At 43.2% G+C, this 25,464-nt stretch overlaps 1 protein-coding gene across 1 annotated transcript in view; it reads left to right on the top strand.

Annotated features, from left to right (window-relative positions):
• The first annotated feature begins 22,603 nt into the window (after positions 1-22,603).
• Positions 22,604-25,464, top strand: part of PSTPIP1 (proline-serine-threonine phosphatase interacting protein 1) — a 97,389-nt gene continuing 94,528 nt past the window's right edge. The window contains exon 1 of the mRNA XM_040343113.1: positions 22,604-23,004. Within this exon, the coding sequence (XP_040199047.1) occupies positions 22,972-23,004 (33 nt within the window). The 5' untranslated portion in view covers positions 22,604-22,971. The remainder of the gene's footprint in view (positions 23,005-25,464) is intronic.

Below are 25,464 nucleotides of genomic sequence, written 5' to 3'. Positions count from 1 at the left end.
CTGTTACAAGGAAAACAAATCCCCAAGGAGAAACAGCAATCAGCTGTTGGTAAGACAGAAAAACAAGGGTCGTTCCTATTTCCTTTTTCCTTTTTCCAGGTTTGTAAAGTTTGGTCTGTGACAAATAATGTGCAAGTTTCCTTACTTGATTTCTGTTAATAAGTAGAAATAGCACTATCCATTATTATTGACCAATGTTCTCTATATGCCCATCATGTGATGGATTTAAAAATTGTTACGCATGTACATGCATGCTTTCTTATATAAATGTCTGTCATTTTTTCTTTATTGTTTGCTCACCAGGTGTGAATATATGATCAGACCAGTACCTGTCATACCAACAGTCACCACAGCACCATGCGCCGCTGAGCAATTGAACCAGTGGCCAGGTAAGCCATCACACTATCTGGTCAGATGTTATTCATCCAGACCTTAGACTGTGTGATGGCAATCATAATATGGTGTTTTATTCCACCTTTTTTTGTTACCATCTGGGAAACACCATATTCATACACCTGTTTCCATATCCACAGAGAGCCCGATCGCGGCTCTTTGTGCGCATGCGCATGCGCATGCGCGGTGTATGCTTTCCTGGCCAGCCGGCTGACTGTCAATCATCATGACGTCATCCGTGCGGGGTATTTAAACTCAACAAGAGCCTGTGTGCATTCAGGTGCTCTTGTTGAATGCTAGCCAGGACGGACGTCCAGCGGGGCCGCACGCCATCACATTGCCCAAGATTCTCCCACTTGTGAGCATAGTTTTGGGTATGTACATCCTCTTCCATATCAATTTGTCATTGCTTTTATGTTACCATGCTCTCATTAAGGGCGTTTTTTTTCTGTCTTACCAACAGCTGATTGCTGTTTCTCCTTGGGGATTTGTTTTCCTTGTAACAGCCTAACGCTCATCGCTGCCATCTTGTGGCAGTTTTTGAATAGACCTGTCATCTAGTCTCCTATTTTATCCTCTAACCAAGGTAACAGACTGCTTATGCACCAATATATGTGAGAATGAAAGGTTTAGTTTAACAACACTAATAACATTTTAAACAAACAAAGTGCTTATCATTATAAAGCCTTCCATATGGCAAATAATAATATAATGTAATTTATTTATTTAATTAATTTTGCATATATTTTTCATCTTTTATTCTTTGGCTTTTTTACAGTCAGGAGGGATTTATACGGACATTTTGCCTTCTGTTTGTCCCAACAATGCCTCTATAAGGGCGTGCCCTTTCCTCTGGCCCCAGAATTGTCCTTTCAATGCCTAGGCCATTATACCTTTTCTAAGGTATGCTATATTAGCCAAATATATATATATATATATACATATGTACAATTTTTCACACTTGCTTTCCCTCTTCCCCTGTTTTTCTCATTCTACACCGTATGGTCCTATTCAGTTTTGGACCCATTTCTTTCGCTTACTACTCACTTCCAGATACCCGAACTGGTTCTAACTCGCCCGGTGGCGTATGGTAAATGTGGGTACGACCCTTGGTATCTGATTCCATCTTCACAAGGTAAATGGTCTGATCGTATATCCATATCTTGGACGCTGCTGAGCATTCTCCAAACTTATTAAACACCGGTTATCGGTGAGTATTATGGTCACAGTTACATGCTTTTTTAAGTGCTCAGAGGCCTCTATGTATATTTACATTATGCCTCATGTACAACAATACTGTTTTGTATCTGTATACACACATATCTCTAATGGCAACATTATATTGTCTTTTAAACACCCAGAAGCTCCCGAAGAAGCGACGACGTCGCGAAACATGTCGAGCTGAACCCCATTTTTATCAAAACTCATCCTGTACCACCTCTCGAAGTTACAACGCCACCCAGCGCTCATTGTGTATTTCATACATCCGGCCCTGTGGCTATCAGCGGTGTCTTCAGAAAGGGATAGGAATTGAGTTCTCTGTGCATCTTATTGTATTTTTTGTTTTCTTTTCCTTTCATTATCTTTTGAGCAATTGTTTAGCGTTTTTGTGCTTTTGTACTGATTAAAATAATTTATATTTTTTAAATCTGGTGCCTACAAAGTCCACTCTTTCTTAGTCTTAGACTTCACGGTCTTTTTCTACATATCTACATTATTAAGGATGTGGCACCTTTATACTAAGGGGTGTTTGATTACCACCCTAGGGCAATCGTAATTCTAAATATAACTATATACATTGGTGGAAGCACCTTCTAGTCACCGCTTAGGCGATTAGGCCCTATTCACTTTACATATGTGTATATGTACATATCCACATATATAACTTTCTACTTTTATTAAATTTTGTATTAAAAAACTACTGCTATACAGAACTTCTTTCCAAACCTGGAAATCCCCAATACGCCACTACTGACAAATTTAAACCAACACCTATGTACATGATTACTGGTGTTCTGCATAGGCATAAATCTCTGTGTGTTACCTGTTTTTTTCCCCCCTTTTTGTTCAATATTTGGTCTAACTAGGTTTGAGAAAGTATGGACTTTGTAGGTACAGCATGGTCAGGACTAATGACCGAGTTCCAAACGTCATACAATGGAACCAATAAGGATGTTGATGATCTAAGGCTATTTTTTGGTAAACTAAAATATCTACTAAAAAAGAAATCAAACCTCTATTGGCATATGGAGTTCTTTAAGGAATACATTAAGGAAAATATCAGCCCTATGGGTTTAAGGGTACAAATGTTTCCAACCATTAAAAATGCTTCACAAGACCTAAAAAACTCCTGGGAAGGGGTCTTGAATAAATGCAGTAAGGAATGTATGCAATTGTTATTGATTCAATACCAATCGGATACCAATATATTAGATCGCGATCTAGCACTCCTCATTACCCAATATGAGCATGTCAAGACTCATCCTCTTTATGCTGATAAACACCAAGAACTAAAGGTTTTTCTTGATAAACTCAATAAGAGTATAATTTCAAAAAAACAATCAAAAATGGCTAAAGACCGCATGGCCTTCGTTGAGGGCTATGCCTATAGATGGGACTTTCCAGCCAAAGGTCGAGGTAGAGGCTTCCGCAAATACCCACCACCTGGCTTTGGAAACTCAGGGCTATCTGAAGAAGATCTCGAATCTGACTCATCCTTATCCTCTTCTTCCTTTTCGCAGATACAACAAAGACCGACGGCAGCACGAGCGAACTCTCGGACACGTAAGAGGGAATACCAAGGTGGTGGGCATCTAACTACACCCAGTACCAAAAAGAAACCCACTAGTGTGGCGGGTTTCAATCCCATGCAGGGTCACTCACAAGGTGTTCCCAATAGGGGTGAAGGGCCATCACATAATTTAGGATTATCTCATTTTTCGTACACGGGACCCCTAGCAGCCAAAGCGGTTAAACAACTCCATCCGCCAAGTACATCCCAAACTCCCAGACCTAATGCAAGCTTGCATTCTGAAGGAGGATTGATGGAGACGGGAATACCCAGTTCGTCAGGTACCCCCTCCCACCAACCACGCTCATCATCCACACTGGGTAACGATTCACATCGAATCACCCATACACGTCCAACGCAACTAGAGATCCCTTTAGGGGAGACCCTTCTGGGGGCATCACCTATGAGGAACTGAGCGTGATTAATCTCACACCATACCCCCTATCGGATGATGAGCTAGCAGTTCTCAAACTGGGTTTGAGTTTTTGCCCAAGTAACAACATGGACAAATATGAGGTGATCAAGGACCTATATCTGTTCGCCAGGAAGCTCACCTACAAACACATCTTTGATCCAGATAAACAGCGAATAAAGGCAGAGAGAGAACTTTCTGAACAAATAAAAAAATATACAATAAAAGAATTTCGAGCCTTGAAGGATCTTATATTGCTTCTTGAGGAAAATGAAGGCACTATCACCCCTAATTCTAATGATATCAATGATAATTCCCTACCACGCAAAAAAGACATCAGTGCTTTTAAGCGCAAATCAAATCAATTCCCGGATTTACATACTAATGAACAAGTTTCAGCATTCCTAATTGCTATGGTCCATGAGGTAAAAAATATGTCCACTTCATCTACATCTTCCAATCTTAGTATAGACCACCAAAAAGCACTTAAATCCCTACAGGCTAGGCAGGACACAGCCATTAAGGCTTCAGATAAGGGGGGCAATATAGTTCTACTCACTTGTGACCAATACGAAGAGATGTGTTTCGACATTCTAAAAAACACAGATTGGTATAGACCTATTTCAAGGGACATTATTGCCCAATTTCATTTGGAATTTAAGTTATTACTTTACTCTGCCTTTTCTGAAGCCCTAATCGACCAACAAACCTATGATTATCTAAACACTGCCTTCCCTAGGGAGGCTATATTCTATACCATCCCCAAAATTCATAAAAACAAATCCAAACCACCGGGTAGACCCATCATTTCGGGGATAGGGTCAATTACCGAAAATGCCAGCAGACTGGTAGATTTCTTTTTGATGCCTTATGTACTTAGCCTCCCATCCTATGTTAAGGATACATCAGATTTATTGCGACATCTTGATGGTGTGGCAATACCATCGGACGCTACATTTGTTAGCATCGACGTCGAAGCACTATATTCGAGTATACCGCACGATTTGGGCCTTGAAGTCATCAGATCCTTCCTAATGAAGGAGGATCATCGTACTTGGAAATTTCAATCTTTTATTTTGAAACTGTTATCATTTATTCTCCATCATAATAGTTTTACTTTCCTAGACTCCCACTACCTCCAGGTACAGGGCGTAGCCATGGGCACTTGTTGCGCACCGGCTTACGCGAACCTGTACCTGGGGGGGTGGGAGAGGGAAATAGCCTCCAATGAGGCTTATGATGACTTCATGGCCCAAGTACTGTGTTGGTATAGATATATCGACGATATTTTCCTTATTTGGACAGGCACTATACAATGTTTACAGGACTTTATAGGCTGTTTGAACAATAACACATTTAATTTAAAATTTACTTTTGAATTCAATAGAAATACCTTATCATTTTTGGACCTATCAATATATCGAGATGCATCTAACAACATTGCTACCAGGCTGTATCGAAAGCAAACAGCAGGGAACACGGTGCTACACGCCCAAAGCAGTCACCCGACACATCTCATCCACAGTATACCGTATGCTCAGTACATCCGCCTCAGGAGGAATTGTACACACGATACTGATTTTAGATCTCAGGCTAATGAGCTGCGCTCTCGGCTTTTACTGAGAGGGTATAGCAAATCTCTTTTGAGAAAAGCTTTCAACAAAGCTCTCAATCGAGATAGACCCTCCCTTATACACCCCCAAAAAAAAGAAAACAAGGATCAACAAATCACTAGATTTATAACAAAGTATACGTCTCAACATCACCAACTACGCGGCTGTTTAGAAAAACACTGGCACCTCTTGAGCGAAGATGTGACCATCGGTAAATACGTTAAACGCAGACCTGAAATAGTTTTTAGAAAAAACTCCTCAATTGGTAACAAACTAACAACAAGCCACTATCAAGTTAAAACCAACCCACTGACCCTCAACCAGATTTCAGGTATTTCCAAATGTGGCCATTGCACTTATTGCCCATGGGTACAAGCTGGTAAAAAATTTAGCTTGCCCAATGGGGAAACCTTCAGACCCCGCTTCCATGCCAACTGTGACACAGAGGGGGTCATATACCTAATGACCTGCAAATGCGGGGCCTTTTATGTAGGTAAAACATTACGCAAATTGAAGAAAAGAATTTATGATCACATTTACTATTCGCAAAACGCTAAGATGCTCACACCCATAAGTCGCCATCTTGGGTTGTTTCATAAATTCGACATTACATCTATCCAGTTCCTTGTACTGGAGGTTGTCCCGCGTGACCCTCGAGGGGGGAACTGGGATAAATTTATTCTTCAAAGGGAGACTTTGTGGATAGAGCGTCTCGGTGCCACCAAACTACCTGGGATAAACGAGGTGCTGTCATACAGGCCCTTCCTTTGAGGGACCTGTATGGCAGCTCCCACACCCGGAGTCCTACTCATTACACCTATTTTAGTTCTCCAATGTTGACCGGTTTTTACCCGTCCTATCATATAACAATTTATAACATTGTTTCAGTGACCAACATTTTCAATTGGTTTCCATTGTTTGCGTATGTTTATTATTATTTTTTATTTTTAATTTTTACTTGTATTTTCATTGGTCGTTTGTTCATGCTTGAGCCCCTTTCGGTCTAAGTAATATAAATTCAAACAAGCTTTGATTCTATTTTTGCTTAAAAATTCATTACAAACAATTCTGATTAAATCAACATCTCAAGTTCCTGTGAGCTGTTTAAGCTACAGGATTTAGTTAGTCCGTTCAGTGGCGAAATTGGCCCCAAACAAGGGCCGTTCCTATTTCCTTTTTCCTTTTTCCAGGTTTGTAAAGTTTGGTCTGTGACAAATAATGTGCAAGTTTCCTTACTTGATTTCTGTTAATAAGTAGAAATAGCACTATCCATTATTATTGACCAATGTTCTCTATATGCCCATCATGTGATGGATTTAAAAATTGTTACGCATGTACATGCATGCTTTCTTATATAAATGTCTGTCATTTTTTCTTTATTGTTTGCTCACCAGGTGTGAATATATGACCAGACCAGTACCTGTCATACCAACAGTCACCACAGCACCATGCGCCGCTGAGCAATTGAACCAGTGGCCAGGTAAGCCATCACACTATCTGGTCAGATGTTATTCATCCAGACCTTAGACTGTGTGATGGCAATCATAATATGGTGTTTTATTCCCCCTTTTTTTGTTACCATCTGGGAAACACCATATTCATACACCTGTTTCCATCTCCACAGAGAGCCCGATCGCGGCTCTTTGTGCGCATGCGCATGCGCATGCGCGGTGTATGCTTTCCTGGCCAGCCGGCTGACTGTCAATCATCATGACGTCATCCGTGCGGGGTATTTAAACTCAACAAGAGCCTGTGTGCATTCAGGTGCTCTTGTTGAATGCTAGCCAGGACGGACGTCCAGCGGGGCCGCACGCCATCACATTGCCCAAGATTCTCCCACTTGTGAGCATAGTTTTGGGTATGTACATCCTCTTCCATATCAATTTGTCATTGCTTTTATGTTACCATGCTCTCATTAAGGGCGTTTTTTTTCTGTCTTACCAACAGCTGATTGCTGTTTCTCCTTGGGGATTTGTTTTCCTTGTAACAGCCTAACGCTCATCGCTGCCATCTTGTGGCAGTTTTTGAATAGACCTGTCATCTAGTCTCCTATTTTATCCTCTAACCAAGGTAACAGACTGCTTATGCACCAATATATGTGAGAATGAAAGGTTTAGTTTAACAACACTAATAACATTTTAAACAAACAAAGTGCTTATCATTATAAAGCCTTCCATATGGCAAATAATAATATAATGTAATTTATTTATTTAATTAATTTTGCATATATTTTTCATCTTTTATTCTTTGGCTTTTTTACAGTCAGGAGGGATTTATACGGACATTTTGCCTTCTGTTTGTCCCAACAATGCCTCTATAAGGGCGTGCCCTTTCCTCTGGCCCCAGAATTGTCCTTTCAATGCCTAGGCCATTATACCTTTTCTAAGGTATGCTATATTAGCCAAATATATATATATATATATACATATGTACAATTTTTCACACTTGCTTTCCCTCTTCCCCTGTTTTTCTCATTCTACACCGTATGGTCCTATTCAGTTTTGGACCCATTTCTTTCGCTTACTACTCACTTCCAGATACCCGAACTGGTTCTAACTCGCCCGGTGGCGTATGGTAAATGTGGGTACGACCCTTGGTATCTGATTCCATCTTCACAAGGTAAATGGTCTGATCGTATATCCATATCTTGGACGCTGCTGAGCATTCTCCAAACTTATTAAACACCGGTTATCGGTGAGTATTATGGTCACAGTTACATGCTTTTTTAAGTGCTCAGAGGCCTCTATGTATATTTACATTATGCCTCATGTACAACAATACTGTTTTGTATCTGTATACACACATATCTCTAATGGCAACATTATATTGTCTTTTAAACACCCAGAAGCTCCCGAAGAAGCGACGACGTCGCGAAACATGTCGAGCTGAACCCCATTTTTATCAAAACTCATCCTGTACCACCTCTCGAAGTTACAACGCCACCCAGCGCTCATTGTGTATTTCATACATCCGGCCCTGTGGCTATCAGCGGTGTCTTCAGAAAGGGATAGGAATTGAGTTCTCTGTGCATCTTATTGTATTTTTTGTTTTCTTTTCCTTTCATTATCTTTTGAGCAATTGTTTAGCGTTTTTGTGCTTTTGTACTGATTAAAATAATTTATATTTTTTAAATCTGGTGCCTACAAAGTCCACTCTTTCTTAGTCTTAGACTTCACGGTCTTTTTCTTCTGTGACTCCGGCCACCTGGTCCAATCATGGTAAGGCGTGGAAGGCCTGGTTGGGGGTGGCGGGTGGCAGGGACGTGGCTTCCAGTGGGAGTGTCCGCTTTCAAGTTACGGTTGAATATCTCTTGAGTTTAGAGCTTTCTGGTTGTTCCGCCGCGGTGGCGCAACGCCGTATGGGGGGTGTTGGTTTTCACTTGAAGCTGCACGGGTGGCAGGATTGCACAAAACATTTTGGTATCTTGCAGGCATTAAAGGGTTGGCGGAAAGTACACGGGAAAAAGGACAACAGGCGTCCGGTTTCCTTTGCTTTGCTAAATTCCCTAATCGGGGCTACGGTTAGTGTGTGTTCCTCTCCTTACGAAGGGCTTCTTTTTTCCACAGCATTTTGCCTGGCTTTTTTCGGTGCGTTACGGGTGAGCGAGCTGGTGGCGGCCTCGGCAAGTGGTCCGGGGGGCCTTTTCAGGGAGGACGTCCTACTGACTAACGGGGTGGTACAAGTTCGGGTTAGAAAGTCGAAAACAGATCAGTTGGGCGAGGGTTGTTGGCTGCGCCTTGGGGCGGTGGGGGGTTCCCTTTGTCCAGTTGCCATGGTAACAGAGTTCCTGAAGGTGAGTCCTGTTGGGGAAAAGTTTTTGGTACATGCTTCCGGGGCCCCCCTCACGCGGTATCAGTTCAGTTCGGTTTTTAAAAGCTGCCTAGCGGCTGCGGGGGTTTCGGCGGGCGATTTTGGCACGCATTCGTTTAGAATTGGTGCGGCTACGGAAGCAGCTAGGGCCGGGCTGGCGATGGGTGACATTCAGAGAATCGGTCGATGGAAGTCGGGGTGCTATGCGGGTTATGTTCGCCCGGAATTGTTGCTTTAATGTTTTTCCCCCCTTTTTAGGTCCTCGGGCGCCGGTTGTGCACATTGTGGGGCACTCATACATCCATCGTGCCGCGCAGAGGGCTATCTGCCGGCCGGGCGGTAGATCCCTGGGATTTCCAGTGGAGGTGCATTGGCGAGGTATTGGGGGTCTCCCCTGGTCCCGCATCCTGATGGAAGCCTTTCAGATTGCCGGTGTGTCTCGGACGCCGGTGGTGTTGGTAATTCATGCCGGTGGGAACGACATTCGCTCCCTACGGGTTCCGGAGATAATTGTTCTAATGCGCATGGATTTGGAGAGAATGGTTTTCCTTTTTTCTGAGGTCTTGCTAGTCTGGTCAGAAATTGTCCCTCGGGTCACATGGCAGGAGGACAGGGACGCGGCAGCAATAGAGAGGGCTCGCAGGACCATTAATTCCCGCATGTCCCGGTACGTCAGGGCCAGATCTGGGGTAGTTGTACGGCATAGACAGCTGGAAGGGGACAATAGACGGCTCATGAGTCAAGACGGGGTTCATCTCAATGATATCGGGCTGGATATCTTTTTATCTGGCCTTCAAGATGGCATTGAACAGGCCCTTTACATTCTGGGTGGGGGTCGGAGCCCAGTTTAAGGGGCTGTGCTCCTCCTGTGGCGGTACAGGAGAGTAATTATTAAAAGGAGGGGTGGAAGGCTATTATGCCCGTCGGCTTGGGCCGGCGGCTGGCTGGTTGCTTCCTGCTTGGTAATCTACCATGAGATGGTTATTAAAGGTTAACAAGTTCATGTTATGTGGTTAACAAATAAAGCTGTGGCCGACCCCTACGTCCATTCAAGGATAACATGGTGTTTGTGTCTTTATTTAAGGTATAAGGGGTGAGACGAACACATGGGCACGGTTAAGGGTTGTTCAATTAGTCTGGTTGGCACCGGCCCAAATAGGGTTAGGTGCCACGGACTAAATGAGGAGGTATGGACAGTCAGGGAAGGGTTAAGTGAGTCTCTTCCCCTCCCCTTCCTTCTGGTAGAGGGAGGCTTCCCACAGGCAGCACAGGACTTATAGCATAGGCGCAGGGGGGAGGCACTTGGGACATGTGACAGAGGCTTTAAGGTGGGTTGCCCTCCTACCTACTTCCTCTTACCCACAGCAGCCCCCAGCAGGTGAGCTCCCCACCCTCCCGCCCCTTATGTCTGGTTTTACTAAGTTCTTTTCACGTGGTTACCTTATAAAAAAAAAAAAAAAAAGTAAATAAAAAATAAAAATATATAAGTAAGGAAACGTATGACAGTTGGATTATTTTGCTGTACTTTTATTTTACGGGTATTATGTCGTTGGCCGTGCAGGCCTTGTTTTATTTGTGTTGTAATGTGCGAGTGTTCTATTTGTTATTTAAGTCACAGCTGGCGGTACAGGAGAGTAATTATTAAAAGGAGGGGTGGAAGGCTATTATGCCCGGCGGCTGGCTGGTTGCTTCCCCCTTGGTAATCTACCATGAGATGGTTATTAAAGGTTAACAAGTTCATGTTATGTAGTTAACAAATAAAGCTGTGGCCGACCCCTACGTCCATTCAAGGATAACATGGTGTTTGTGTATTTATTTAAGGTATAAGGGGTGAGACGAACACATGGGCACGGTTAAGGGTTGTTCAATTAGTCTCCCTTGCAAAGTGAACAGCCTGTTTGTCTTTAGTAGATCAACCCCTATATGTCCTTGTAGTATGCTATGTGCAAATGAGTATTTATTTGGCATCTTGCACAGTACAGAAGGGACTGGCTAAAGAGGGATCACTTTATTGCTGTTGACTAGCTTGAACATGTACTGTAGTATATGCAAACCAAGAAAACCTGTTTTTAAACTAAAGTTTGCCAGAAGTACGTAAGCGTGTACAGTATAACACAGTGTGTACAGAGGAAATTAGTATTTTGAGTGTTCAGCTTGTGGTCACACCCTTCTAGCATTTCATATGCTATATTGTACAGGATACCAGGGATGGGTCCTGGATTGGAGTTATGTGTCCCCTTTGTTTGGGTTGGGGTCCCTTTAGTGGATGACCAGGCTTTGCAGGAAGCAGACAGCAGGTGTTTATGAGGTGTTCAGTAGAATCGGCACAGTTGTGCGAGGGCTGTGGACTGTCTGGCTACTGAGGTGCTGCCTAGCCTCTTTTCTGGAACCCTGAAGCAGACGGGAATCCTAAACCCTGATGTGGGGCAGATGTGTACTGGTGGTGAGCCAAATCGTTGTTCTTGTGTACCTGAAGTTTGGTTTTGTTTTACACTGAAGAAAAGCATTTTTTTCCCTTTTGAGAATAAAGACTGAACTGAACTAAAACATATAAAAAGAAGGGAGGGCGCACCAATCTTGTGCATTACCAAAAATAATTTTAACCACTTAAGGACCGCCTCCTGCTCATATACGTCGGCAGAATGGCATGGCTGGGCACAAGCACGTACCTGTACGTCGTCTTTAAGATCCCAGTGGTGGGTCGCGGGCCAGTCCGAAGCTTCGTGACCGCGGCCCCGATCGCCGCTGGAGTCCCACGATCGGTCCCCAGAGTTGAAGAACGAGGAGCGCTGTGTGTAAACACAGCTTCCCCGTTCTTCACTGTGGCGCTGTCATTGATCGTGTGTTCCCTGATATAGGGAAACACGATCAATGATGTCACACATCCAGCCCTGCCCCCTACAGTTAGAAACACATATGAGGTCACACTTAACCCCTTCAGCGCCCCCTAGTGGTTAACTCCCAAACTGCAATTGTAATTTTCACAGTAAACAATGCATTTTTATAGCATTTTTTGCTGTGAAAATGACAATTGTCCCAAAAATGTGTCAAAATTGTCCGATGTGTCCGCCATAATGTCGCGGTCATGAAAAAAAAAACCGCTGATCGCCGCCATTAGTAGTAAAAAAAAAATTATTAATAAAAATGCAATAAAACTATCCCCTATTTTGTAAACTTTTTGTAAAATGTTGCGCAAACCAATCCATAAACGCTTATTGAGATTTTTTTTACCAAAAATAGGTAGAAGAATACGTATCGGCCCAAACTGAGAAAAAAATAGTTTTTTTATATATTTTTGGGGGATATTTATTATAGCAAAAAATTGTCGCTCTATTTTTGTTTATAGCGCAAAAAAAAACCGCAGAGGTGATCAAATACCACCAAAAGAAAGCTCTATTTGTGGGAAAAAAAGGACGCCAATTTTGTTTGGGAGCCACGTCGCATGACCGCGCAATTGTCAGTTAAAGCGACGCAGTGCCGAATCGCAAAAACTGGCCGGGTCCTTTACCTGCATTTTGGTCCAGGTCTTAAGTGGTTAATGAAGGTAAAACAGCAATGGATATACTCACATAAAACCGTTGTAAACATGCATATCAAAGCAACAGCAATAGCGAGCAGTGACTCTTGGGTCTATGCCTGAAACCAAAGATTCTGGAGGACCAGACGGTATTGCAGGGTGGTTAAAGAGTTTAGAGGAAGGACCCTCTTCCTTTAGAGCCAAAGAGATTAATGATTCATCGCTTTAGTAATGCACAAGATTGGTGCACCCTCCCTTTTTTTTATATACTTTTATAACCACAGCTGGATAGTGATCGGCACTCCCCAAATATCACCATATTTACTGAAAAAGTTATTTTGATTTGAGCACAAACCTTGTCGTTTTGTCAAATATTAACCTCCCTGGCGGTATGATTCTTTCAGAAAAAAGGTGCTGAAAGCGGTACCATTATTTGCAAGGAAATTTGGCGTTTTATACTGTAGGTCTGTAATTTTTAGGAATAACTCACTTAAATCTGACCAAACAAGAGTCTTGTAGGCATCCCGGGTATGACATTTTTTTTAAAAACAAAATTATAAATTATAATATAATAAATAATTATAAATAATTATAACAAATAATAATATAATTATAATACAAATTATTCAATAATGTAATCAACTCAAAATCACTGAAATTTGCTCAGTTGCAGAATTGTCGCTGTCATTACTTTTATTTTTTTATGACGGATTTCCCCACAAATCGCTATCGCACAATTCTGCAAGTGATTATAATTTATTATCGCTGTTTTCTAGCTGATCTAAAACCATTTTTTACATAAAAATACACTTTTGTTTGTTATGGACAATCTACAGTTTGCAGGCAGAAAGAACAGTTTTTATTATATAAAAGTACATGTAGGACACTGGGGAGACCACAAGGACAAGGGGGTGTGTATTTTTTACATACAGTACTGTAATCTATAAGATTACAGTATACTGTATGTAATGTGTTTGTTTACGTTTTTGAATTTGGCGCTGTTCTCCACTCCCGTGCGTCGTAACGTCGCAGGGAACGGAGATCGGCGGCACAGGAGGACGCTGTGTGAATCGAGCGAGCACCCGCTCGCTCACACAGCGCGGTGGCATCGCTGGATCCAGGGACAAGGTAAGTAAACACTGTCTGTGGATGCTGCGAGGCGAGCCTGAGTCTGACTCGGGGTTACCGATCGCAGCACAGAAATCTAACCCCGAGTCAGACTCGGGAACACCGCCAGGAGGGTTAAGTGCTCATTTAAAGCGGAGGTCCACACAAAAAGTGAACCTCTGCTTTTCGGGAACCCTCACCCCCTCCGGTGTCACATTTGGCACCTTTCAGGGGGGTGCAGATACCTGTATAAGTATCGACTTGCGCATGTGCAGTAGGGAACCGGGCAGTGAAGCCGCAATGCTTCACTTCCTGATTCCCTAACCGAGTATGGCGGCTGGGGCAGCCGAGAGACGAGCAATTACTCGGCCTTGGCTGCCGAAATCTCGGGCACGCTGGACAGGTAAAAGTCCATTTTTTAAAAGTCAGCAGCTGAAGTTTTTGTATCTGCTGGCTTTTAAAAAAAAATTCAGGTCGACCTCCGCTTTGAGGCCCCATACACACGAGAGGATTTATCCGCAGATACGGTCCAGCGGACCGTATCCGCGGATAAATCCTCTCGAGGATTTCAGAAGATTTCTATGCGATGGCGTGTACACACCATCGCATTGAAATCCGCACTGAAATCCTCTGGCGATGACGTGTCGCGCCGTCGCCGCTATTATGACGCGGCGACGGGCGCGACGCTGTCATATAAGGAATTCCACGCATGCGTCAAATCATTACGACGTGTGCGGGGAATCCCTTTGGACGGATGGATCCGGTAAGTCTGTACAGACGAGCGGATCCATCCGTTGGAATGGATTCCAGCAGATGGATTTGTTGTGCATGTCAGCGAATATTCGATCTGCTGGAATCCATCCCAGAGGAGATTTCTCAGCGGAAACAGATCCGCTGGCGTGTACACACCATAGGATCTATCCGCAGAAACCCATTTGCTGGGATTTATCTGCGAATGGATTCTATCGTGTGTATGGGGCCTGAGACAGTAGTGCTAATAATCAGCAGAGATATTTTCATTATTTACTAAACCAGAACAAAAATCTTTTCAAGTATAGTATGTATTTTTAACTCAGAAAAGTACCTTCTAAGGCCCCGTACACACGACCGAGTTTCTCGGCAGAATTCAGCCAGAAACTCGGTCGGAGCTGGATTCTGCCGAGAAACTCGGTCGTGTGTACACTTTTCAGCGAGGAACCCGTCGAGGAACTCGTCGGGCCGAAAAGAGAACATGTTCTCTATTTCCTCGTTGTTCAATGAGGAAAGTCGGCCCGCCGAGCTCCTCGGCGGCTTCCACACTGAACTCGCCGAGGAACTCGATGTGTTTGGCACGTCGAGTTCCTCGGTCGTGTGTACGGGGCCTGATGCTATCAGCCTCCTCCAAATTAGATATGTGCATTCCCGTTCGTACGAATGTTATTTTCGTACGAAAATGTTAATTTTCGTACCCGCAGAATAATGTGTACATACGAAAAAAATAAAGCACCAAAATACGAAAACGACAGGATTACGAATGAGCCACATAACGAACAATCGCAAATACGAACGAACGATCTGACAAAAATACGACAAAACGAAAACGGCAAAAGAACAAAAATTACATCTATAACAAAAGATTTGCATTCTGTATCCTGTTTGAATCCCTTCTCTGTTCGTATCCTCAGCCGTATGTTCACACGACATCCACAACAAAAGACCCGCACCCTGTATTTTGAATTCCTTTTTTCTGTTTGTATTTTGGATTCAACAGAATGCAAATCTTTTGCCACAGATGTCACACGAACACACGACCGAAAACACCAAAAGAAAAAGGACCCAAAATACAGAATAGAAATCTTTTATTATAGATGTCATTTTCGTTTTTTTGAATGGGCAGTGAGTGTAGTTATTGAAGCAGCTTCTCTTTTGTGCTGAGTAGTACAGTAAAGCCAAATAAACTTTTCTGTGGATTTTCATCTGAAGGGAGATCAGTTGGCCAGACTTTTGAACCCAAAAATGGTTTTCTAATGGAGTTTAAAAACGAACAAATTTTCTGAGAACGAACGGAAAACAATCGTTTTTATGTTTGTTGTTAAAAAAGTCTGACCAAGTGTATGGGGCTTAACAATCGTCAATATGGATGAGCCGCGTGTTGAAAGTGCCGCGAATCCCGCGATATATTTACGAAAGTACAAAATGACGAAAATCCTTTTTCTGTTCGTATCTTCAGTCGCATGCCCACATGACATCCACAACAAATTGTCATAGATGTCACACGAACACACGACCAAAAACACGAACAGAAAAAGGAATCCAAAACACAGAATGCAAATCATTGACGAAAATTCACGAAAATTATTGTCTAACAAGTAACGAACATGAATTAAACAGAATAACGAACCATCCCGCATGTACGAAAATAAAACGGTAACGAAAATACGAAACGATTGGAATACGAAAAAATCTCGTCATACGAAAAACGAACGGGAACGAACAGGAAAACGGGCGTCTTACAAAAAACGAACGGAAACAAACCTACGGAACGATACGAAACAGAACAAAAAAAAACGAATTTTTTTTCTGTGCACATGTCTACTCCAAATGTCCAAATCTCTTTTTGTTACTGTTATTAGACGAAGGAGATGTTCACTCTTCACAGTCCCACTGAAAGTAGAAGCATAGTCATCGTCTCTTGCTCACTTCTCATATGGACTAGGGCAGGGGTAGGCAACTTTCTGAGCACAGGGTGCCGACATTTTTTTTCAGAGAAATTGAGCGTGCCTATTTCATAACAAAAAAATGTCAATGTTCACACTGTCAATCGCGAAAAGTCTTTTTTTTTTTTTTTAAGTAAATGCTGTAAACTACTTTTGTAGTGAGAAATTAACATCCTGCACTCTCAGCCCCAATTCATGCACCTTCACACCTCAGATCACTGTCCCCCCTGCAAATCTGTTTCACCACTGTACCCCCCTGCTCATCTGCCCCACCACTGTACCCCCCTGCAGATCTGCCCCACCACTGTACTACCCTGCACATCTGCCCCACCACTGTACTACCCTGCACATATGCCCCACCACTGTACTACCCTGCACATCTGCCCCACCACTGTACTACCCTACACATATGCCCCACCACTGTACTACCCTGCACATCTGCCCCACCACTGTACTACCCTGCACATCGGCCCCACCACTGTACTACCCTACACATATGCCCCACCACTGTACTACCCTGCACATCTGCCCCACCACTGTACTACCCTGCACATCTGCCCCACCACTGTACTACCCTGCACATATGCCCCACCACTGTACTACCCTGCACATCTGCCCCACCACTGTACTACCCTACACATATGCCCCACCACTGTACTACCCTGCACATCTGCCCCACCACTGTACTACCCTACACATATGCCCCACCACTGTACTACCCTGCACATCTGCCCCACCACTGTACTACCCTGCACATCTGCCCCACCACTGTACTACCCTGCACATCGGCCCCACCACTGTACTACCCTGCACATCGGCCCCACCACTGTACTACCCTACACATATGCCCCACCACTGTACTACCCTGCACATCTGCCCCACCACTGTACTACCCTGCACATCGGCCCCACCACTGTACTACCCTACACATATGCCCCACCACTGTACCCCCCTGCAGATCTGCCCCACCTTGTTAGCTCCCTACTTATCTATCCCACCACTATATCTCCTTTCACATCTGCCCCACTGCTCTACCTCCCCTGCAGTCTGAGTGTGAAAGCCTGAGTGCTTCACACTGGGACGCTGCGCTAGCACGGCATTTAAAAAAAGTCCTGCGAGCAGCATCTTTGGAGCGGTGAAAAAGCGGTGTATACACTACTCCTCTACCGCTCCTGCCCACTGAAATGAACGGGTACCGCTGCCGAAGCGCTTGCAAGTGAAGATATCCAGGATAATGAATTGTTCAGTCTACAAAAAATTATTAGAAGTGCAAGTCATGTATAAAGAAGTAACACAATAGTATTAGGTATTGCAACATAAAGTGAAGCTCTGCTTTTCTTCTACGATTAAAGTGGAGGTTCACCCGAAAAGTTAATTTTTAAGATTAGATTGAGGCTCATTTTGTCTAGGGGAATCGGGTCGTTTTTTTTAAATCGAAGCCGTACTTACCGTTTTAGAGAGCGATCTTCTCCGCCGCTTCCGGGTATGGGCTGCAGGACTGGGCGTTCCAAGTTGATTGACAGGCTTCCGACGGTCGCATACATCGCGTCACGATTTTCCGAAAGTAGCCGAACGTCGGTGTGCAGGCGCCGTATAGAGCCGCACCGACGTTCGGCTTCTTTCGGCTACTCGTGACGCGATGTATGCGACCGTCGGAAGCCTGTCAGTCAACTAGGAACGCCCAGTCCCGAAGACCATACCCAGAAGCGGCGGAGAAGATCGCTCTCTAAAACGGTAAGTACTGCTTTGATTTAAAAAAAACTACCCGATTCCCCTTGACAAAATGAGCATCAATCTAAGCTTAAATTTTTTTTTTCGGGTGAACTCCCGCTTTAAGCCACAATTGGTATAAAACACATCACAGAAAGTGAAATGGCCAGGTGGTGAGGCATTATATTAGCTGTTTGACATAACTCAATAACGTTTATTTATTTTTTAAACTGGAAAAATTAGTGATTGAAGAGGGTAAATGTTTGCTTTAACTTTTACTTCCCCGTAACTAATGTTTTCCACCTATTTCTAATCTCCAGGCAAAAATTAACCGCTTACAGACTGTATACTGTAGATATACGGCCGGCAAGGTGGTTCTCCTGCGCAGGATCACGTGCCTAGTACGTGTAGCGCAGTGCTCCCATTGAATAAAAAATAAACCGCGGGAAGCACCATGATTAGCGCATTGGCACTGCTTCCATCCTACCACTGGTGGGAGCAAGCCCTTAAGCCCCTGTTCACATGTGCGATTTGCATTACCGAATTAATTGCAGCTTGCGACTTCATTTAACAGAAGTCTATGCAAGTGGTGATGAAATTGGTAAAATGTAGGAACCGTTTCCATTGCCGGCAATGGGATGCGACTTGTTATGCGATTGGAACTGTGAAGTTGCACCTATGTGAATGGGGGCTAAAGCTCCGCTCTAGGGTTTTTTTTTGTTTGTTTTTTAGCATAGTTACTTTGGTCTAGCTTGGAACCATGTACAATAATTATCCATATTTTGTACCTGGCCAGTCCCTGTGGAAGCAGAGAATTACTGTAGTAGCTGCGGCTTTCACAAGGACTGGCCAGGTATGGAATATGGATACTTAGGCCCAGATTCACGTCCAGCGGCGTATCTCTGCGGCGGCGTAACGTATCCGATTTACGTTACGCCGCCGCAACTTAGACGGGCAAGTGCTGTATTCTCAAAGCACTTGCTCCGTAAATTGCGGCGGCGTAGCGTAAATCGGCCGGCGTAAGCCCGCCTAATTCAAATTTGTATCAGGGGGGTGTGTTTTATGTAAAACTACTGTGACCCGACGTGATTGACGTTTTTGCGGAACGGCGCATGCGCCGTCCGTGGAATTTCCCAGTGTGCATTGCTCCAAAGTATGCCGCAAGGACGTCATTGATTTCAACGTGAATGATGTCCAGCCCCATTCACGGACGACTTACGCAAACGACGTAACTTTTTCAAATTTCGATGCGGGAACGATGGCCATACTTAACATTGGCTGCGCCTCATATAGCAGGGGCAACTTTACGCCGGGAAAAGCCTAACGTAAACGTTGTAACTTTACTGCGTCAGCCGCGCGTACGTTCGGGAATTCGCGTATCTAGCTAATTTGCATACTCGACGCAGAATTCGACAGAAGCGCCACCTAGCGGCCAAAAAAAAAATGCAGTTAAGATCCGACGGCGTAAGAGACTTACGCCTGTCGGATCTAATGGATATCTATGCGTAACTGATTCTAAGAATCAGACGCATAGATATGACGGGTCGGATTCGGACTTACGACGGCGTACATGGCGCTACGCCGTTGTAAGTCCTCTGAGAATCCGGACCTTACTGTACACTATTATTATTATACAGGATTTATATAGTACATCGTTCCAAGCTTGAATATCTGTAGCAGCCACAGCTACTACAGTGATTCTCTCTGTCTTCCCGATGCCATACTGAGCAGCTACTGTGCTGCATAGTAGGCACAGGGGGTAGCTTGCTTGGCATGGGTGCCATTTCAAAAAAATGTTTGCATTTGAAAGCATTCTCTGATCAACAAAGGTGATTGTGACGTCATCATCTTGCCTCTCCACCTCATCCAATCAGAGAACGCCTTGCATGTGAGAAAAATACAAGGCATTCTCTGAATGAGTAAGTGAGTGATATAGGAAAAGTAGAAACCTTACACCACAGCGCTTAGAGATCCCAAAGTACACTGTACTTCTGGTAATGATGACCACTATGCAGCATGGATGGGATAATCCAGGTGCTGCAGCCCTCTCAAGACTGAGGAATCTGGTGGCTGCACAAACAACAACAACAAAAAACGCAAACTGCGCAAAACGCCTAGTGCATTATCTCAAGCACTTTAATAAAGGATAAAATATAAGAACTATGGGCCAGATTCACAGAAGAGATACGACGGCGTATCTCCTGATACGCCGTTGTATCTCTGAGATATGATTGACGTATCTATGCGCCTGATTCATAGAATCAGTTACGCATAGATAGCCCTAAGATCCGATAGGTGTAATTGACTTACACCGTCCGATCTTAGGATGAAATTCTAGGCCGGCCGCTAGGTGGTGATTCCATTGCGGTCGGCGTAGAATATGCAAATGACTAGTTACGGCGATTCACGAACGTACACTTTACCCGTCGCTCTAACTTTACGTCGTTTCCGTCGAGATACGCCGCGTAAAACTAAGGCTGCCCTCTAGGTGGACTAGCCAATGTTAAGTATGGCCTCGTTCCCGCGTCGAAAATTGAAAAATCACGTAGTTTGCGTAAGTCGTCCGTGAATGGCGCTGGACGTCATTTACGTTAACGTCTAAACCAATGACGTCCTTGCGACGTCATTTAGCGCAATGCATGCCGGGTAATTTTACGGATAGAGCATGCGCAGTACGTTCGGCGCGGGAAACGCGCCTAATTTAATCACTTAAGCCCCGGACCTTTAGGCAGCTTAATGCCCAGGCCAGGTTTTGCGATTCGGCACTGCGTCGCTTTAACAGACAATTGCGCGGTCGTGCGACGTGGCTGCCAAACAAAATTGGCGTCCTTTTTTCCCCACAAATAGAGCTTTCTTTTGGTGGTATTTGATCACCTCTGCCGTTTTTATTTTTTGCGCTATAAACAAAAATAAAGCGACAATTTTGAAAAAAATTCAATATTTTTTACTTTTTGTTATAATAAATATCCACCAAAAACATATATAAAAATTTTTTTCCCTCAGTTTAGGCCGATACGTATTCTTCGACCTATTTTTAGTAAAAAAAATCGCAAAAAGCGTTTATCGATTGGTTTGCGCAAAATTTATAGCGTTTACAAAATAGGGGATAGTATTATTGCATTTTTATAAAAAAAAATTTTTTTACTACTAATGGCGGCGATCAGCGATTTTTTTCATGACTGCGACATTATGGCGGACACTTCGGACAATTTTGACACATTTTTGGGACCATTGTCATTTTCACAGCAAAAAATGCATTTAAATTGCATTGTTTATTGTGAAAATGACAGTTGCAGTTTGGGAGTTAACCACAGGGGGCGCTGTAGGAGTTAGGGTTCACCTAGTGTGTGTTTACAACTGTAGGAAGGTGTGGCTGTAGGACTGACGTCATCGATCGAGTCTCCCTTATATAAGGGATCACTCGATCGATACGCCGCCACAGTGAAGCACGGGGAAGTCGTGTTTAAATACGGCTCTCCCCGTGCTTCAGCTCCGGGGAGCGATCGCGACGGAGCGGCTATAAACAAATAGCCGCGCCGTCATCCCGGATTGCTCCCTGAGGGAACCAAACCGCCGCATGTAGCGGGGGGGGTCCCGATCCGCGGAAAGGCAAGGACGTACGTGTACGCCCATTTGCCTGTACGTGCCATATTGTGGACGTACATATACATGCGGCCGTCGGAAAGTGGTTAAATGGTGCCCGCCCCATTTGAATTAGGCGGGCTTGCGCCGAGCGGATTTACGTTACACCGCCGCAAGTTTACAGGTAAGTGCTTTGTGAATCAGGCACTTACGCTGTAAACTTGCGGCGGTGTAACGTAAATGGGATACGTTAAGCCGCCGCAGCGTAACTTATTTCTCTGTGAATCTGGCCCTATGCTCACAAAGAATAATAGCGTTGTATAAAGTGCAGGAACCAGAAGCAAGCCCATCATGGAACTTAGGTTGAACTTAGGTTCAAGTGAATAATAGTACCAGCTGACATGTTTCGAGGGAACATGCCTCTTTCTTCAGAGCAGAACTTTAAAAAAAAATTGATTTTGTGTACCAGGAACATCATTTTAGTGGTACCATAAAAGAAATAGATGGCAGGAAAAAAAAGAGTACTTTGTAATATAATAAAAAAAAAAAGAATAAAAAAAAAGCCATGTTAGTCCCTCAAAAAATATACACATTTTAGTGACATAAATAATGACGGTATTTGCACATCAATAGACCCATAGCGGGATAATTGACCACTTACACTGAAGTGGTTATTATTTTGCAAAATTGCTTTTGTAAGGTTGATAGATGTTTTGTATTAGTGTTTTCACTGCTGTGGCTTTATCATTTATCTCTGCATAATTACAACTGTCTCTTAATAAAAATGCATATTTCATGACTTTTTTTTTATTTTATATTGCACTGTGTTTATTTTTGTTCATGTTTAGTAATGCACTCTGCGTGATGCTGGGGGATCTCTCTTGCCCTTACCTCAGTGGCTTTTTACTTCGCATAGTTTCCGAGAACAACAAAAGATCTTCCTCATCTGCAGGCAAGTTTGTCAGAAGCTTAACTTCCTGTGTTGCTGTGTAATAAGGTTTTAGAGAACTGGAATCTGCAGAGTATACTCACTGTTCTGCAAGCGCCACGCTTGTCTTCATTTTATCTGTTTGGAATCAGGTGTCCTAATGCACCTACCTGTTACTGAGCCACAGAGATTCCTTCCTTTCTCAGATTTAATCCCTTTGTCAAGCTTCTTCTTTTGGTCTATGAAACAGCAGCTCAGCTAATTAATCAGATCTTGGAGCAGTTTTAATTTTTTGGCAAATTGGAGTACTTCAAATTTTCCTTCAATTCACACCATCTCATGGTGATATGCTTATGTTCATGTTCATTGACTAAAGACGGAGTAACTGCTGGGATTGTCTGACTTCAACAAGATGGCACAGCTGGCATTTAAAGATGCTTTCTGGGTAAGTATACTCTTTATTAATACCAGTTTCATAAAATAATGAGAGTAATGATGTTCATAGGTATTTATTATATTATTGTATAGGTTTATATAGCTACAACAGTTTTAGCATGTACTGTGTGTGTGTATATATATATATATATATATATATATATATATATATATATATATATATACATACAGTGGGCCAGATTCAGAAAGAATCGCGTAAGTTTGGGCGGGCGTCGTAGCGTATCTCATATACACTACGCCGCTGTAACTTAGAGAGGCAGGTACCGTATTCACTTGCGTCCTAAGTTACGGTGGCGTAGCGTATATGGGCCGGTGTAAGCCCGCGTATTTCAAAGTAGGTTGGCAGTGGGCGTGTTTTATTAAAATGAACCGTGGCAAATGAGGGGCCGAACGAACGGCGCATGCGCCGTCCGTGGACGTATCCCAGTGCGCATGTGCAGAATCACGTCGCAAATACTCAATGCTTTCGACGTGAACGTAAACTACGCCCAGCCCCATTCACGTACGAATTACGTAAACCACGTAAAATTAGACGCTGTTCCAACGTCCATACTTAACATTGGCTGCAACTCATATAGCAGGGGTAACTTTACGCCGGTCATACGCCTTACGTAAACGACGTATATTGATACGCCGGGCGCAAGTACGTTCGTGAAATGGGCGTATCTTACTCATTTGCATATTTTTAATGGGAACACCGAATGGGTCCAGCGTAACTATGCGCCCACGATATCTTTTGATATCAAAAGAGACAGAAACAGCGAGCGCCCATGTGCTGCACTATATAAGTTCTTCACTCATTCACTCACGATACGCCGGCGTAGGCAAGTTACGTTGGACGGCTGAAGCCATGTTTTCAGGCATATCTCTCTTTGTGAATTGGCGTAAAGATGCGAAGCGCACATTTGAAATTACGGCAGCGTATCTGGAGATACGCTGCCGTAAATCGTTTCTGAATCTGGCCCAGTGTGTATATATATATATATATATATATATATATATATATATATATATATATATATATATATATATATTTACATATATAATAAGGCAGCACAGTTGCAGTACAATTCAATACAAGAGGACCATGCTCGTGAGAGATTACAATCCAATAGGAAAGGGAAGTGGTACAAAGGTAATAACTGTGAGATGGATGTGCTGATGGAAGATTGAAAAGATCAGTTTTTAATGGCAGAAGTGTGATAGGCCTACCTAAAAAAGGTTGCCAAAATGTGGCGACAGCTGGGAGATTGAGGTAGGTATATCCAAAGGATGAGAGAGGCTCTGGAGAAGTCCTGGAGGCAAAGAGGAACACTGTATAATTAGCACTAGAGAATTTAGCAATATTGAACAGTGTTACTGTCGGGGGAAATACTCTGTGACAATCTTTGTACGTGAAATAATTACTAAACAGCGGCAGCTATTTATGGCTATTGGTTCCTGTAAGGTTTTGGATGATCACTTTCTGGTAAGCAGGTGTCATACCCCTAGTTCAGAACTCTGAGAACTGAATCTCTACCAAAAAAGCTGAAACCAAGAACTAAACCCCAGGCATGGTCATTATTTTATATATTCCCGTTATGCTATTTATCTCCAAATTACTAAAACTTAAGCTGAGAAATCTGTGTAGGATTCATACATGAACTACTGATGAGATAATAGAAGTTTCTTCATTTTTATGTCAATGTAGTGCCCACCTCAAATTTAGGGGGCGCTATTTCAAATTTAAGGGATGTTTGGGCCAATACTCGGGCCCAGACCTGTTTGATTAATACAAATTTGCCTCTGGACATTGCATTTACTATGGACTTTCCTACCCTGACAACGAACCTTTAAAGCCCTGTACACACGATCGGATATCTGATGGAATCTAATCCGATAGATTTTTTCGACGGATATTCGATGAAGCTGACTTTCATCAGTCTTGCCTACACTCCATCAGTGAAAAATCTGACCGTGTCCAACACAGTGACGTAAAACACTACGACGTGCCGTGAAAAATCAAGTTCAATGCTTCCGAGCATGCGTCGACTTGATTCTGAGCATGCATTGATTTTTGACCGATGGACTTCCACACAGACGATCGTTTTTTTCTATCGTTTTTTTATCCATAGGAAAATTTTAAAACACGTTCTATTTTTTTTCACCGATGGAAAACAAACCGATGGGGCCCACACACGATCGGTTTGTCCGATGAAAACGGTCCATCGGTCTGTTTTCATCAGACAAACCAATCCTGTTTACAGGGCTTGAGAGGTAACGAGCAAACCCAAAATTTAACCAGCAGCGCCTTCGGGGGTAGTGCTACATTAAGATATAATCAGATTATGTCCCACCAAGCCTCAATAAAATGATTGCCAATATTATTTTCTTGTGCATTTTTATATACATTATTCAGATAGCAGGTTAATTGGGTCCTGGCCAAATTGGCCCAGTATATGTGTATATA

The sequence above is a fragment of the Rana temporaria genome, chromosome 3 (assembly GCF_905171775.1).
Source record: "Rana temporaria chromosome 3, aRanTem1.1, whole genome shotgun sequence".
Lineage (NCBI taxonomy): Eukaryota > Metazoa > Chordata > Amphibia > Anura > Ranidae > Rana > Rana temporaria.
Note: the sequence above shows the minus strand (reverse complement) of the source record. Positions and strands in the feature narration are given on the sequence as shown.